Here is a 17,842-nt window from a genome sequence, read left to right as displayed (position 1 = left end):
TTCCTTTCGGGCTTCCTCTCAAGGCTTTAAAACGCGTCTGCTAGGAAAATGTTTCCACACCCTTATAAATGGTGATTTCCGCTAGTAGATAGCGTCTGCTAGGAAAATGTTTCCACACCCTTATAAATGGTGATTTCCGCTAGTAGATATTGTCTTCTTTGGGTTTTTCCTTTCGAGCTTCCCCTCAAGGCTTTAAAACGCGTCTGCTAGGAGAGGTTTTCACACCCTTATAAATGGTGATTTCCGCTAGTAGATATTGTCCTCTTTGGGCTTTTCCTTTCGAGCATCTCCTCGAGACTTTAAAATGCGTCTGCTAGGAGAAGGTTTCTACACCCTTATAAATAGTGATTTATTCGACATCACACATGAGACCATTGTCAAATAAATCCATAATAGCATAGTATTATTTAATTCATAAAGATACGAAAAAGTACCTCGGAGTACTTCTACAAATAAAAATATAAAGAACGGTGAATATCGTTCCATTCGAATGTGATAAAACTTCTAGAAGAAAGGGACCAAGAATGACTTGTGGAAGCCATTAACCGTGGAATTCAGCGCCTCTGATCACTTGTAATTGGAACTGTCAATGCACTTATGGAACCGAAGCAGCCGAATCATATATCAGATGGGGGAAAAAACACTGACCACTCGATGCATTTCCAACTATTACCAAATCGAAGGTTCTTGTAGCATACGTTATTATAAAGAGACTAGTGAGAAGTTGGCCGAAGAGCTCAGCAGCACACCCAATATACAAGCATTTATATGGAGAAAAGCGAGGGTAGACGTTGCACCGACACGGGATGACTGCTCTTAACCAGTGTTCTGCATACCGGCGGCGATACCCTTCATCGTTAAGATGAGAGTGTCCTCCAAACCCGGGGCGTACTCGCTCTTGGGGTTGAGTTTCACAAGTTCTGCAGCAGATTTGCTTGATTCTAGGTATTCCTTTGACAGATGAGGTCTAACTTTCACGTTGTAGTTGGGATCACGGATACGCTTCAATGTGTACACTTGGCAAACGTTAAGGGTGGTTATGTACGAGTCACGAAGTCGGAGTCGCTGCCTCAAGTAGGGGTCTCCTTCAAGAAGATCCTTGTGTTTAGCTACCTGAAAATTTTAAAGCAAACTGCTTAGTTGCAGGCAAGAGTTTTACCGTCGGTCTAAGTCCACCGCTAACAGATATTTGTCCTCTTTGGACTTTCTCTTTCGGGCTTTCCCTCGAGGTTTTTAAAACGCGTTTGCTAGTGAGAAGTTTCTACACCCTTATAAAGAATGTTTCGTTCTCCTTAAACTAATGTGGGATCTCACCAAAATGTTTTAGAACAAAGTATACGTGAAGTACCTGAAGGAGGAGGTGCTTAGTTTCTTCAAAGTTGGCCCTCAATTGCTCCCCAAACGACCATAGATCTTTCGACACGAGAAGCTTGTCATACAGAGCAGCAATGCCAGGGTCACCTTTGGCAAACACCATTTCAACTAAGTCAATAGTGACTCTAAAAAACGGCCACTGACTGTACATCTCCTGAAGCATGTGAAGATTCTTCACATCCTTATCAATGACACTTTTAAATGCTGATCCAAAACCAAGCCAAACTGGTAGATGAAACCTTGTCTGCGTCCAAGCAAAGATCCATGGAATTGCACGCAGTGATTCTATGCCTCCACTTGGCTTCCTCTTTGATGGACGACTTCCGATATTCATTCGACCATATTCTAACTCCGGGGTAGCCTGCAGATTTAAAGGAACGTGAAAAGTGGTTAATTTCTGAACATAATTCGTTAAATTGATAGCAGAAGTAACTTAATCATGCAAGAGTAAGTGAATGGACTAAGAGTAATGATAACTATTCGTTGTGTTCTGGATTTGATCACTTACAAGGCGGAAGTATTCGACAAAACGAGGTTCCTGGAAAACTATGGATCGGTATTTCTCTGTAGCAACAACAGCCATCTCATCCATGAGCGCGCGCCATTCGGGCTTCGGAGAAACAGGTGGATTCATGCCATGCTCGAGCGTTGCAGCGGTAAAACGCTGAAGTGTTCGAAAGCACAAGTGCTCCTCACCAAAAGATTGTTCAATAACCTCGCCTTGAACTGTGACACGTAGTGAACCATGAATTGTATCTGGGGGCTGAGATAATATAGCAAGATGTGTAGGTCCTCCTCCTCTGCCAACTGTTCCTCCTCGGCCATGGAACATTGTGAGCTTAACTCCATATTCTTTTGCCACTTGGATGAGTTCTTCTTGTGCCTTATATAGCTGCCAAGCAGCAGAGAGACGACCAGCATCCTTCCCGGAATCCGAGTACCCGATCATGACTTCTTGCTTACCATCGATGCGGTTTCTATACCAGTCGATTGAAAAGAGACGAGCCATAGAAGAAGGAGCAGCCTCAAGATCAGCAAGTTTTTCAAATAATGGCACAACCCTCAATGGCTTCTGCACATGACATTCACGTTGTAGAAGCTCAACAGCAAGCACATCAGATGGTGCTGTTGCCATTGAGATAATGTAGGCACCAAAGTTATCTGAAGGAAGCTCTGCAATGACACTGAAGGTGTCCAGAACATCAGCAATTTCTTCTGTCTTTGGAAGATCAGGACCGAAAAGAGGGCGTTTGCCACTGAGTTCAGATAGTAGCCATTCTTGCCTTTGTTGTTCCGACCAGTCTTTGTACGAACCAATACCCAGGTAGTTAGTGATAGCATCAATGACATCAGTGTGTCTGTCTGATTCTTGCCGGATATCCAGCCTTACAAGTGAAAGCCCAAATGTAGAAACTTGCCGTAAGAAATCGAGAAGGCTCCCATCAGCAATGGGACGATCGCCACAAGCACAGAGCGACCTGTAGCAGAGTTCCAGAGGCTCCAGGAACTATGAGGAAAAAGGAAACAAGTCAGCACTAGCAAAAGGGAAGGAAAAAAAAGCACAATGGTTGTTTTATGTTGGCCAAAAGCTTCTGTAAAATTCCATCTAGCAAATGTGGCCTACATGTTGGCTCAAATAAACTCATTACAGATGGTCAATTTGAACCACCATACTTACTCACAATGGTTGTTTCATGAATTGGCAAAATAAGGGATTTATAGATCATTCTGCTGCAGTGGCATAGAATTTACAGATACATAATGTAAGGAAAAACCTGCTCAACATCGGTGAAAGTTGTATCGTCGGGAATGTCAGACATTCCATTGGTTAATAAATGACGAGCACGTTCACGCGTATTGTATAACTTGTCTCGTACATCACCAAGAATAACACGGTAGGGCTCATTTGGAGGAATTTGTTTCCAAAACTCTGCACCCAGAAAGAGTGAAAAGCCATTCAAGGTCAGTGAACTCATGAGGCTGGATATGAGTCCAATCAAAACCATGCCAAGAAACAATATTGAAGAATGCAGTCAAGTTTTTTGTAGCATATTGATATCTTAAGTAGTTTTAAAACCAAAAACTATAATGTGGTTCAATTTTAAAACAAAATCTTATATACCTATGTAGTGCTTTGCATCTTTTCTTGAGGATCTATGAAGTTCATCAGCACGGCTCTGTAACTCGTGAGTACATCTCCACATAGATAACTGGAAAACAGAGGAATTGAAAACAAAGGGCAGTGTGAGAAGCCATAAAATTTATTTGAAACTAGAAATTTTACTTGCTTATACCTCAAACATAAGATCCTCTATCTGGGAAAAATATAAGTTGGCAGCCATCATTCTAGCTAATAAGCAGACATCCCTTGTTACCTCGGGTGTAACCCGGGGGTTCCCTGCAGCCGATATACACATTATAAACCGTTGTTTCATTGGAACATACCGGAAGCATCTAGATGTACTCTTATTCTAATGAGTGCAAAGAACTCAACAAAAATGGTGTGATTCAGCATGCATTATTACTCAATGGATGGTCTAATAAAAGGATGACTAAATATAAGTCTTTGCTGAGATAAACATACCATCACGATCCCCACCCATCCACGACGAAAACTGAATAAGGGGAGCATTATAAGGAACACGTTCGTCAATTCCTATGTTCTTCAAAGCAGTATCCACTCGGCGCAAGAACTTAGGTACACCTTTCCAGATTGTCTCATGAAAGTAGCTCATACCAGCTCGCATTTCGTCCTGCGGCGTTGGAGGAGTTCGTCGAATTTCATCCGTGCGAAATGCAGCTTGAATCTACATGAGAGGAGAAAAATAAGATGCCAGAAATATACAAGAGATTGGCTCCTACATTGACAAATAATTATTAAATAGAAAACAATCTCAAATTAGAGCAAGAACATACCTCCCGTTGCAGAGCTTCATCAAGTTCCTGTTTGTCATCAGGAGTAATGTCTTTTGCATACAATTGAGTCAAGCAATTTCTTATCCTGGAAAACGTTTAAAATCAAGAGAAATCTTAGAAGAACAATCTAGAGATACACTGAAACTTGCAATTCAACTAATGACTAAACTCCATGTTAAAAAGGGTGCAAACCTGCCATGCTTTTGAAGCAAAGATCTACGAACAGACTGAGTCGGATGGGCGGTAAAGACCAAATCTACAGTCTGGTTTTTCAAAGCATCAAATACTTCTTGAGGGGACTTATTCAATTGAAGAAGCCTCTTGAAGGTTTCTTCAATATCTGACTCAGTTGTAGCATTGGCCTCATCAGCAAATCCACCTTTCTTTAACTTTATCCTTCTCCTATAGGCAATCTGAACTTCCTCAGCTAAATTAGCTAAATTAAGCATATGGGAAAAGGATTTCGCTACGACGATAGAGTCGCCAGGATCCAAACTTGTTAAAACATTCCCAAGTTCTTCCAATTTTTTAGGGTCATGCTTCCTCTCATACTCGGCTGAAAATTCATAACACTCTTGAACCTAATCCACAAGAACACAAAATCAAACAGTAAATAAAATTTTCATCCATTTCCCCATCACATTCAATAATTTCAGTCCACAAGACTCGTCAATGCATAAACATCACGATCAGAGTTTCCACGCTCATAATCAAATACAACTAATCAGAGATTGAAATGCAGAGATACCAAATTCAATACACTAAAAAAAAAAAAAAAAAAAAGTACAGAGTGAGAATATTACAGTTTCTCTAAGATCCTCCCCATGTAAATCCTGAAGAATATCCAGAAAGCGATCCAACAGCAAAACATCATACTCCACCAACTTATCATCTTCCGACACCTTGCTCGGTGCAAGAAGCCTCAATTGTGCATCAATCGAAGCCATTTTCTCCAAGTTCTTAGGCGCCGCCATTTCGTTCTCTACTACTCCGTCCTTTATTCACAAACACAACGGCCTAAATCACGAATCAGAAATCGCCAAATCTACAAAAACATGTTGTTACGGATAATGAAACATTAAAACTAAAGCAGAAACAAAAGCAAGCAGTAAAGTGAAAGTCCGTGATGATCAACAACACAAATCATACCAAAAAAACAAAAAAAAAGAACACTGACCTCAGATTTTCACAAGAAAGAAAAAGCTTATGATCTTCACACGAGAAATAATCGTAAAGAAGAAGAAAACGAAGATGAACTTCCAAAGGCCTCAATCACGAGCAGAGAAAACCAAGTGAAAAGAGAGTTTCGAACTTTCTCCAAGACTCTTGTTTGTAGCTAATATAGACGAACAAATCCTTTTCATGCTCGTTTTCCTTTTTCCTTATCGTTTTTTTTTTATTTTTAATTTTTAATTTTGATTTTTCCATTACATTTATATATCCACGGATTAACGACCACCACTCTTTTATAAATGATATTATAAGGATCGAAACCTACTACCAGCAGATATTTGTCTTTTTGGACTTTTACTTTCGAGCTTCTCCTAAAAGCTTTAAAACGCTGTCAGAGGAAAGTGTGGCTTCCTTGGGCTTTCCCTTTCGGGCTTCCCCTAAAAACTTTAAAACGTGTATGCTAAGGGAAGGTGTGGCTTCCTTGGGCTTTCCCTTTTCGGGCTTCCCCTTAAAGCTTTAAAACGCGTCTGCTAAGGAAAGGTGTGGCTTCCTTTGACTTTCACTTTCGGGCTTTCTCTAAAAGCTTTAAAACGCATCTGCCGGAGGAAGATGTGGCTTCCTTGAGCTTTCCCTTTCGAGCTTCTCCTAAAAGCTTTAAAACGCGTCTGCTAGGAAAGGTGTGGCTAGCAGATATTGTCTCATGGGCTTTCCCCGAAGACTTTAAAACGTGTCTGGCAGGTAGGTTTCTACACTGATGGTTTGTTCTCTCCCCGACCATTGTCGACATCACACATAATCAACAATAATTTTTTAAATACCATATATTTTAAATAAATATAATTATTATTTTAAAAAAAGAAAATGCTTTGTTGGCAAAGCGGCCACCACACACACAAGTGACAAGTGACAGTGTGAAGTGGCTTTTAAACTAATTTTTAAAAAGGTTAATTCTGAATTGTGACACGTAGCATACGGAAACGAATATGCTGACTCACGGTACTTGATGCTCCGTAAATTAATAATGCCCTAATTCTCCAATTTATTCTATAATTTTAAAATTTTTAATTAGGTGGTCCAACAGTTTCACCTTTAATTTATATTCTTTTTCTTCGATTAAGAAAAAATAAATAATAATAAAATATATAATTTTGACTACATAAACATATTATAAATAAAAGGTAGTTTTTTTTTTTTTTTTTTTTTTTTTTTTTTTGCAAAATAAAATTATGATGTAGGAACTTTGTAATATTATTTGTCCACGTAATGTGTAAAATATAATTCGACCATAACTAAATTACTCGAGCAATATTATTCACACAAAAAATTTAATATTACGAGTAATTATTATCAAATAATAAAAAAATAAACAATTAAATAATACTCTTGTATTTATTTTTATTTTATTTATTTATTATTATTATTATTATTATTTATTATTTATTTTTGTAGAAAATACTATTTATGTGGCATTTTATGTGGTTATTAAACATGAGAGTAAATCCAAAAGGGACCAATGGCTTTCCATCATTTCAAGGGGCACTTTATTTATTATTATTATTATTATTATTATTTTAATATTTTATTTTTTATTTTACGTAAAATTAGCTTTTAATCATCTGAAGAGGCGTACTGAATTGGGTTGCTTTCATTGAGTACGGAAAATAGACTAATTTTTAAAAAAATTGTGAATTTTTCTTTTATTATTATTCTTATTTTAGCAATAAAAATTATTTGTTTAATTATGTGAATAATCCAAAAAATATAGAAAATAAGTTCATATTTAATTTACCTAAATTACTAACCAACAGTTGACTTAATAATTGACCTTATGTTGACTATCGCTCTAGTTCCAAGTCAAACCCATTAAAGAACCAATACATAGCACAAGACCATAGGTTTTTAATTCAATAATTATTTATTAATCATAATATATAAAAAATTCAAACGTAAATAAAATAATATATATTCGAATACACAAAATATCTAGGGAGTTTGTATATTATTTTTTAATTCTAAAAAATGAACAAATAGCTTGAAAATTAAATAGTATCTTTGTTCTTTCCTTATCACACCTTTTATTTATTTATTTATTTTTGTAGAAAATAATTTTATGTGGTGATTAAAGATAAGTGTAAATCCAAAGGTAGCCAATGGCTTTCCATCATTTCAAGGGTCACTTTATTTATTATTTTATTTTATTTTTAAAAAATATTTTATTTTAATTTTTTTCGGGTAGAATTAGCTTTTAATCATCTGAAGAGGCATATTGAATTCATGGACAATGTTATATATATATATATATATATATATATATTTTAAGATTCTCCATTTATTATTATCAGCCCAATGGGCCCTCATACGAAATCTTCTGGGCCTACAACAAAATAATTATGAAGCCCAATGATTAAAACGGGCCGTTGTCCATCTTCATTGTTGGGCCGTCTCATGCCCAACGTCTTGTTTACTTTACTAACGACATGTCGACTCTTCTACAACCCGAACCGTCAAAAGAATCTGGTTCTGACAAAGAGTATATGTACGAATATATGGAAAATTTACCCCAAACATAAAAGTAACTTTTAGAATTAGCTTTTGTTAAAAAAAAGTTTTTACCGTCATTGTCCAGATAGAATTATTATTTTATTATTATATTTTTATCCAGCAGAGTGCTGTCGGATCCAAAGTTCCAAACATGTGACATGATTGAAATGGCCATGGCCCTGAAATTGTCTAAATATTTAACGACAAAATTTGGATTTGAATTATTAAATTGATGCCTTTATTTTCTCTAGGGTAAATATTATTTACTGGGTACACATTTTTACCTCGCCATATATGGTTACCTAAAAGTTATTAACTTAAATTTTATTTTACTCTCAACTATTTTAATAATTAATAAGCTCGAATTTTTCGATCTTCATTTCAGTTCTCGGTTGATTGATAATATTAAAAAAAAAAAAAAAAAAAGTAACTTTTAAGCTTCGGGATTATTATCTTTTAATCGTATTGAAAAACTTTAGCACTTTATTACCTTTCACTTAAAAATTTGTCTATATTCACGAATTCTCTTAATAAAGAGAGAATTAATAAAGAAAATCTCTAAAAAGAGATACCATCTTTTTTTCAAAATGATATTCATTCACGAGCTTTTTCTATTAAGGATAGTTTTAGATTTAAAATTTTCAACCCAATTATCAGTAAAATATTCAAATTTTTGTTTTTAATAAAAGTAAAATGTTAACCCACGTCAATTTCAAAATATATTTTTTAAAAATATATTCAAAATACTTAAAAGTTTAAGTGGTTTTAGAGAATTAATAATAGAAAAAGTAATTATAAAATTAAAATAAATATGTATATATAATTTATCATATAATATATATATATATATATATATATATATATATATATATATATATATATATATATATATATATATATATATGTATATTATTAATTAATTAATTAACTTTAAAGAAACTCAATTAAATTATTAAACAAATACAAGGTCGAAGATTCAAACCATAATTAGAAATTTAAAATAAAAATAAATAATAAAAAAAAAAAGAAAAAAAACTGAATTGGAAGAACGACAAAAATGGAGGACTGATTTAATGGGTTTAGTTGAGACTTGAGAGAAGATCAATGAAAAAGGGAAGGCCAGAGATTTGTGGGGTTGGGTGTCCTTCACCAACTACGTCCTACACCCAAAGCCTCTTTTAACACGCTCTAGTCTTTTATGATTCACGACTAAGTTTACGGTTAAAAAAAAAAGTAACATCTCCTCTAGAATCGATGTGAGATTTCATAATTCACCTTTCTTAGAGGCCAACAGGCAAACTGTTCGGTGTCTGGCTTTGATACCATTTGTAACCGTCTAAAGCCACCACTAGTAAATATTGTCTGTTTTAACCTATTACGTATCGCTATCAACATCATGGTTTTAAAACGCGTCTATTAGGGAGAGATTTCTACCCCCATATTAAGAATGTTTTGTTTCCGTCTCCAACAAATGTAGGATCTCACTGAACTATAGAAATCATGATAGAACCATGAATACAATTCTCCTTATCTTCATCGGTTTTAACATGACACGACTACTCCTTATCTTCACATTAACATGATTTTACATATTTTAGATCCGTATGCATATTCAAAATGTCAACCATTAATCCTTTGCTGAAGACGACCAAATGCTAAATCTACAAACCCTACTTCTAAACTTTCAATCTAACGACTACGTCGATCCTCGAGATAATGTAACCTAATAGGAATACCCAATATATAATTGTAACATATTGCACGTTTTGGTGTCACCTAAACAACGAACATGTCTCGATTTTATTTATTTATTTTTAATTTTAAAAACAGTCATATATATATATATATATATATATATTCCATTTTCTCTTGAAAATGTGAATCAAAATACCATGGCGTAAATTAAGGAAGAATCTGGAGGCACCCTTCTTTGAGGGATTTGCAACATTAACCACAAACATTATAATATATATATATATATTCTCGGGCGCACGCGTATTTGATATATATATATATAGCATTTACGTCTTCATAAATATATTTTTTTGAATGCTGAGATATTTTTATTTTATGATTTGATATGTTTTAATCCATACGGATAAAAGTGAACGATTGTGTATATTTTTTATTTGTCACATATTCTATTCCATAAATTATTGAATATACGAGTTCAGCAATCATAAGGGGAGAGATTAGACTACCTATATTTAAAATATTAATTAATATTTTATTCACTTATTTATTTTTTAAAGTTTTTTAATAATAATAAAAAAAAAGTAATATTTCTTATTTTAGAGAAAAAAAAGATAGGATTTTGTAAAAAACAAAATATATAATTTTAAAAAATAATTATAAATATTGGGTAACTTAAATGATTATAAATATTAATGAACTATAATCATATTTTTTAACTTTAATAGTATCAATTTAGCATAATTATTATATTGAAATATCTTTAATTGTTTTATATTATAAATTAATTGATGAGACACGTGTAACATGATTTTACTATATTCCGAATTATTTTTGTTTTTTCTAAATTTTAATAATTTTTGTAAATTATTTCAATTTCCCCAAGTTCTCCTTGTAATTTTAAATAAATAGGAAATTTTGAATATTGTTCACAAAAATGTTAGTAAAATATTTATTTAAATATTAAAACATCACTTATATACACATAATATTAATTTAAATATTTTTACTTTAAAATATTTCGTAGAATATCTATTCATATATTTATAAAAATGAGATATTTATTCTAAGAAAAAAATAATTGAATATTTTGGTCAAGAATTTTCCTTCTTTTGCAATTATTATTATTATTATTATTATTATTATTATTATTATTATTATTAGTATTTAAAGCATGATTAGTGATTAGAACGTTATTCATTGTGGCGGCTTAGGAAAATTCCTCTTTTCTTTTTTAAAAAATAGTAAAAAATAACGGCGTGGAATTGGAAACATTTGGGTTTGTGTCGTTATGTATTTTCGTTAGGCTCACAGTTTTAAAACGCGTCTAATTAGGGAGAGGTTTCACATCCGTATAAGAAATGTTTTGTTCTCTTCTTCAACCAATGTGAGATCTCACAGTCCACCTTCTTTGGGGGTCAGTGTCCTTACTGGTGCACCACTCAGTGTCTGGCTTTGCTACCATTTGTAACAAGCCCACCGCTAATAGATATTATCCATTTTGGCTCGTTACGAATCGTCGCTAGACTCACGATTTTACAAGGCATCTATTAGGGAGAGATTTCCACACCCATATAAGAAATGTTTTGTTTCTCTCTTTAACCAATGTGAAATCTCACAGTCTACCCCCTTTGGAGGCCAGCGTACTCATTGGTGTACCGCCCAGTGTCTGGCTTTGATACCATTTATAACAAGCCCACCGCTAGCAAATATTGTCCGTTTAGGCTCGTTACAAATTGTCGTTAGTCTCACGATTTTAAAACACATCTATTAGGGAGAGATTTCCATACCCATATAAGAAATGCTTTGTTCCCTTGTTTCATCGATGTGAGATCTCACCGTCCACCCCCTTTTGTGGCCAACGTCCTCACTGGTGCACCGCCCCGATGTCTGGTTTTGATACCATTTGTAACAAGCCTACCGCTAGAAGATAGTGTCCGTTTTGGCTCATTACGAATGGTTGTTAGTCTCACGATTTTAAAACGCGTCTATTAGGGAGAGATTTCCATACCCATATAAGAAATATTTTATTCCCCTCTCCAACCAACGTGAGATCTCACAATCCACCCCCTTTTGTAGCCAGCGTCCTCACTGGTGCACCGCTCGGTGTCTGGCTTTGATACCATTTGTAACAAACCCCCACTAGCAAATATTGTCCGTTTTGGCTCGTTACAAACCGTCACCAGTCTCACGGTTTCAAAACGCGTCTATTAGGGAGAGATTTCCACACCCATATAAGAAATGTTTTGTTCCCCTCTCCAAACGATGTGAGATCTCACAATAATCGATCGGCATATCAAATTCGTATCCTCTCGTCATTTCTCTAAACCTGATGATTCAATCTAAATGAAATTAACGATCGAGATGAAAGGACGTTTTCGTAATTTGTTCGAAGAAAAAGAAAAAGAAAAAATGGAATATGATTACTTGAGAGAAAAATGTTGTACAAATTGGTGTTTTGTGAATAATGGGACATTGACTTAACATGCATATAATATAAAGGACATTGAATAAGTTTTATAAGGGGCTATGAAGGATGATAAATCAAACAAAGAAAATTCATAAAATTCTATATTCTTTCATATGAACCACCACTCCTTTGTTTTGTTGTTTGTCACACTCTCCAATCTTTTAGGCTTAACTACAAATTTTGTACTATAAATCAAACGTATCGTCTAATTTCGAGCTTAACCAACCAAATTAATCACTCTCTAAGTAAAAAATAATTGAGGCGTAATGTGGAACCGTCCAATCTCTCCACATGCAGATATTGTCTGCTTTGGCCTATTACGTATCGTCTTCAGCCTCACAGTTTTAAAACGGGTATACTATGAGAGGTTTTCACACACTTATAAGGAGTGCTTTGTTCCCCTCTTCAAACGATGTGGGATCTCACAATCCACCCTCTTGGGGACTCAACGTCCTCGTTGGCATATTGCTATGATACCATTTGTAATAGTTCAAGCCCACTGTTAGCAGATATTATCCACTTTAACTCGTTACGTATCGTCGTCAGCCTCACGATTTTAAAACGCATCTATTAGGGAGAGATTTTCATACCCTTATAATGAATGCTTCGTTTTCCTGTCCAACCGATGTGAGATCTCACATAATGTCTGTCAACGATTGTTACTATTGGGGATGTGACTAAAATCGTCATTATTAGTTAGAAAAGAGGATGGTTAGGGGTATGTCTCCGAGGTTTTGTAGGTGAAAACGAAAGTAGAGTTATAAGAAGAAAGTGAACAGTATTACACTATTATAGATATATATGGAGGGTCCGTTATCTCCAGTAATTGATGTCGTAGGTCAGCCCTAAACTTCAATTTATCAATAGAGTTCTCGTGCTTTAAATAAAGGTATGGTGAGTGTCAATCTCAGTGACGTAGTCATAGAGATTATAGGAAATCTAACCTAAATGATTAATAACCTAAAGTGAACAATATCGTATCATTTTCAGTCTTTTTCACTTGATAATATGATTAACACTAAAGTGAGCCTAGAGCATAGAGCATGTCTCGGTCCTGCTTGAACCCATCTCAGCAACAATTAGATGATCAACTATGACCTCTAAATGACGGTTAAGTGGAGATAGGGGTGCAGAAACAGTGACAGAATCAATTTGTTCCTCTACCTTCCTTTACGGACGAGACGATTATTGGCACGTACTCGATTCCTTGAGCTCCGAGATTCGAATTTTCCCGAGCTATTTATTATGCTTTTTTTGACGCCAAAATGTGGACGTAACAAAGACATGAAGGAGAAACAAAGGAAGAGAGAGAAATGGTTCATGATTTGGCCCAAAATCCACAACACGACAATCTCCATATTTGTTTCATCTTCCTCGCATAATTGCTATGGACCTTTCTTTCTCCATTATTATTCCACTTCTACCCTCCATTTCTTACCGTATAAAATCACGTCTAATCTATCAGCTTAAGTTTCGTGTACGATAGTGGTTTTCGTGAATCTTCCAACACGATTGTTAAGGTAGCGAATGTACGTTCCATTCCATGTGTTAAGAATCACGGATCTCCACAATAGTACGATATTGTCTACTTTGAGCATAAGCTCTCAGGAGGATTGTTGGGAGTGAGTCTCACATTGGCTAATTTAGAGAACGATCATGGATTTATAAGTAAAGGAATACATCTTGATTGGTACGAGGGCTTTTGGAGAAGCTCAAAGTAAAGCCATGAGAGGTTATGCTTAAAGTAGACAATATCATACCATTGTGAAGAGTCGTGATTCCTAACAAGGGTGCTAGCTAGAAACATCATACCACTGTGGAGAGTCGTGATTCCTAACAAGGGTGCTAGCTAGAAACATCATACCACTGTGGAGAGTCGTGATTCTTAACAAAGGTACTAGCTAGAAACATCATACCACTGTGGAGAGTCGTGATTCCTAACAAGGGTACTAGCTAGAAACATCATACCACTGTGGAGAGTCGTGATTCCTAGCACCGTGATTCCTAACAAGGGTGCTAGCTAGAAACATCATACCACTGTGGAGAGTCGCGATTCCTAACAAGGGTGCTAGCTAGAAACATCATACCACTGTGGAGAGTCGTGATTCCTAACAAGGGTGCTAGCTAGAAACATCATACCACTGTGGAGAGTCATGATTCCTAACAGGGGTGCTAGCTAGAAATATCATATCATCGTGGAGAGTCGTGATTCCTAACAAAGGTGCTAGCTAGAAACATCATACCACTGTGGAGAGTCATGATTCCTAACAGGGGTGCTAGCTAGAAATATCATATCATCGTGGAGAGTCGTGATTCCTAACAAAGGTGCTAGCTAGAAACATGAACAGTATCAAAGAAGAGAGCGAGACAACCACATTTGACAAGACCGGTCCATTAGGTTTAAAGAGACAAAGAAGAAGAGGAGGAGCTACATCTTAAATGACCTAATTCCTTCTCTAAATGGAGCAAAGGAAAGATGAAAGAATAAAGTTTGGTGAGAAGAAAATGGTAGGCATGAGGTAGGCGTTTGATGAAAGAAAGTATCTTTGATGGCGGGTCCTGATGAGATTGGTTGGCCATTAATATATACTCTTCCATCAATTTGAGGGTTTCTTTTTCTGCCTCCCAAATCATGCCAACCAAGAATCTCTCAAAATCAAAATCAAAATCAAATTTTGAAAAAAAACCCATTTGAATTAATGCAAGATTGAAGTAATTTCTTGTCCTTTAGGGGGGGAATTCATAATCTTTTTACTTTACTCATCAAATAACCCAACCCTTCTCCCATGAAAATATCAAGTAAATGAATAATGAGAGAGAGAGAAAAGGTGGCCCATAGCATGTCTATTCAATACAATGAGAGAGAGGGAGAGCTTCCCTCAATCTTCCTTCTACCGAATAAAGTACATTATAAAGCCTCTCCTAAAGTCGATATAGCTCTCGAACAGTCTCCCGTGATTCCTTTCTCTGAAACTTCCTTAGACAAAGTACCCCATTTGTTAGAGAGAGAGTCTATTCAATTCTATGAGAGAGAGGGAGAGCTTCCCCTGAATCTTCAACGGAACAAAGTATATTATAAAGCCTCTCCTAAAGTCGATGTAGCCCTCGAATAGTCCTGACTCCTTTCTCTCGAGCTCTCAAACGAGAGAGAGAGAGAGAGAGAAGGTGGCCCATAACATGTCTAGAGAGAGAGAAGGTGGCCCATAACATGTCTATTCTTCAATACCTCCATGATTTGATTTGCATCTTCTTCCACTCACTCCCACACTCTTCTCCCTATTGATTTCACCACCAAATTTCAATCCCCCCCAACAAAATTTGCCTTATTTAGCAAAATAAACTTCATCTTTTCATCCATTTCACTTCATCATCCAACACCAAACCATGTCTTTCGAAGGAGGAACCAAAGATTTCTCTGAAGGATCTTCATCAACCTCTTCCCCTCAGCCTGGTGGATCAATCCCAAGCCGATACGAGTCCCAAAAACGACGAGATTGGAACACATTTTGCCAATACTTGAAGAATCAAAGGCCCCCAGTTCCTCTTTCCCATTGTAGTTGTAACCATGTTTTGGAGTTTTTAAGGTACCTCGATCAGTTTGGCAAGACAAAAGTTCATGTTCAAGGTTGCATGTTCTACGGCCAGCCCGAGCCACCTGCCCCTTGTACTTGCCCTTTAAGACAAGCTTGGGGCAGTTTGGATGCCCTTATTGGGCGCTTGAGAGCTGCTTATGAAGAAAGTGGTGGCTCCCCGGAGACCAACCCCTTTGCTAGCGGTGCAATTAGGGTTTATCTTAGGGATGTCAGAGAGTGTCAAGCTAAAGCTAGAGGAATTCCTTACAAGAAGAAGAAGAAGAAGACTACTACCACTAATCAATCCAAAGGAGCTGAAGATTCAACCTCTATGATGCACTTTGTCCCTTGATCATTATGGTAACTTATTTCCCCCTCTCATTTCTCGTTCAAATTAAAACGTCTAACGATTAGGGTTTCTGTATACCGTTTTAATCATCTGGGTTATGCTCGACTTACTTAACCGGATCTCCTTTTCCTTAGAATTGCTTCTGAAACAACTACGTGTTATAAACGATTTTCGCGTGAATCAGGTCAAATATAGACAACTCTGTGTCACTTAGAGCTAAACGATTAGTGATAATTCTAACAACAAAATGTTGACTATGAAGTGATGTTTTTTCACAAAGGGTTGAAAGAACATGATTAAGGTAAATTTCATGTCTCATGACAAAGATTATGTCCCAAATTATAATGTGTTTTCATGTTTTATTTTCTTATAATCACTTATAATATAAAGTCATATGATCATATTCAAATCTCTATTTGCATTATATGAGACACCATGGTATTTATTACTTTAATTTCTTAATTAATGACCCACTTATTGCTTTTTTATTGTTTTTAAAAAACCAATTTTATTTTTTTAATTATAAATTTTATTATATAGTTTTAGCTTCGTACTATATCTAGATTTGCTTCTTGTCCAATATTAGATTTTGTGGGACACTGAGTTATATTCCATCATCCAAATTTTTGGACTTGAAAATCTTTTTATATTCCCTATTTTCCCTCTCTTTTTTCCCCCAAAACTTAGCTTAAATTAATTTTCTTCATATTTTATACAAATTTGTATAAAAAAATAACTAGGGTTTGCTCTTTGTCGTGAAAATGTTAGCTCTCGGCGTTACGTGAAGGTAGAAGATCAAACACTAACCTTTTAGTGAAGATATTATGCCTTACCTAGTCGAGTGATACTCGAGCTGACTCATGGATCTTACTAAAAAACACTAGATTATTGTCGTGTCTCAAAATGTAGATGGTGGGTAAGCATATTTATTGCAAATGGGATTTAGCTACATGCATAACCCGAGATTTTAGCTTAAATAGTCAGCACCGTAAAAGTGTGTATAGCTCAGTGATAATTAGCGTATGCCCTTCAACCAAAAAGGCCGACATTTTTCATTTGCAAATAGAAGTACGTAACCTATCTACTGTTGGACGATGAAAGTTCTACATCGGCTAAGGGAATGATCATGGGTTTATAATCCAGGAATACTCTCTTCATTGGTATGAGGCGTTTTGGGGAAGCCCAAAGCAAAGCCGTGAGAGATTATACTCAAAGTGGACAATATCATACCATTGTGAAGAGTCGTGTTCGTCTAACATCTACTACGAGAATTAGAACCTTTTTTTATCTCAAAGACAGAAGTACATGTTGATTACCACCCCTGAATTATGCTCGGTATATTTGCAGGAACTAAACGACGACGGGACAAAAAGAAAAAAGTGAAGGGTTTGTTGTTGATTGAGAGAAGAAATGAATAAGTTACATGTTATTGTTCTTGTTGGGAGAAGTTATATATATATATATTGTGAAGAGGATTGAATGTGTATCAAATTTCATTAAAGCCATTAGTACTTTATGATATCAGAGAGTTTTCATTTCCTTTTGCCTTTTGAATTTTCAGCTTTTAAAATTGCCTTTGGTATCACAAAACTGATCTAAATGTACGTAATTTGCTGAGCTTTGTAATATGTGTGTTGTGCTGTGCTGTGCTGTGCTGCATCCCTCTTTTGTACTTGTTTTCATTTATCAATGTGCTTTCTCTTCCTGGTTACATGCTTCTATGTGTTATGAGTATTTATTTAGGGTTAGAGAATT

At 35.6% G+C, this 17,842-nt stretch overlaps 2 protein-coding genes across 3 annotated transcripts; one reads left to right on the top strand and one right to left on the bottom strand.

The window, feature by feature from the left end:
• Positions 1-382: 382 nt before the first annotated feature.
• LOC111793177 (phosphoenolpyruvate carboxylase 2) lies at positions 383-5,632 on the bottom strand. Of its 2 annotated transcripts, none has more exons than XM_087123325.1 (11): positions 5,468-5,632; positions 5,094-5,285; positions 4,483-4,871; positions 4,291-4,375; positions 3,959-4,181; positions 3,669-3,772; positions 3,497-3,584; positions 3,150-3,304; positions 1,883-2,881; positions 1,349-1,735; positions 383-1,113 (listed from the first exon to the last, which is right to left on the bottom strand). In XM_087123325.1, the coding sequence occupies exons 2-11, from the start codon at positions 5,262-5,264 to the stop codon at positions 817-819; spliced, it is 2,898 nt and encodes a 965-aa protein (XP_086979451.1). In that variant the 5' UTR covers positions 5,265-5,285; positions 5,468-5,632; the 3' UTR covers positions 383-816. The 2 variants fall into 2 exon arrangements, with proteins under 2 accessions (XP_086979451.1, XP_023530719.1); XM_023674951.2 differs by having other exon boundaries at positions 5,094-5,335; positions 5,468-5,631.
• Positions 5,633-15,389: 9,757 nt separating this feature from the next.
• Positions 15,390-17,734, top strand: LOC111793178 (protein LIGHT-DEPENDENT SHORT HYPOCOTYLS 10). The gene is made up of 2 exons (XM_023674952.2): positions 15,390-16,098; positions 17,435-17,734. Exon 1 carries the CDS (start codon positions 15,551-15,553, stop codon positions 16,088-16,090), a length of 540 nt encoding a protein of 179 aa, XP_023530720.1. The 5' UTR covers positions 15,390-15,550; the 3' UTR covers positions 16,091-16,098; positions 17,435-17,734.
• The last annotated feature ends 108 nt before the right edge of the window (positions 17,735-17,842 follow it).

This window comes from Cucurbita pepo, chromosome 4, assembly GCF_057944985.1.
Source record: "Cucurbita pepo subsp. pepo isolate OVF chromosome 4, ASM5794498v1, whole genome shotgun sequence".
NCBI classification, from domain to species: domain Eukaryota; kingdom Viridiplantae; phylum Streptophyta; class Magnoliopsida; order Cucurbitales; family Cucurbitaceae; genus Cucurbita; species Cucurbita pepo.
This window is presented reverse-complemented; position numbering and strand designations above follow the sequence as displayed.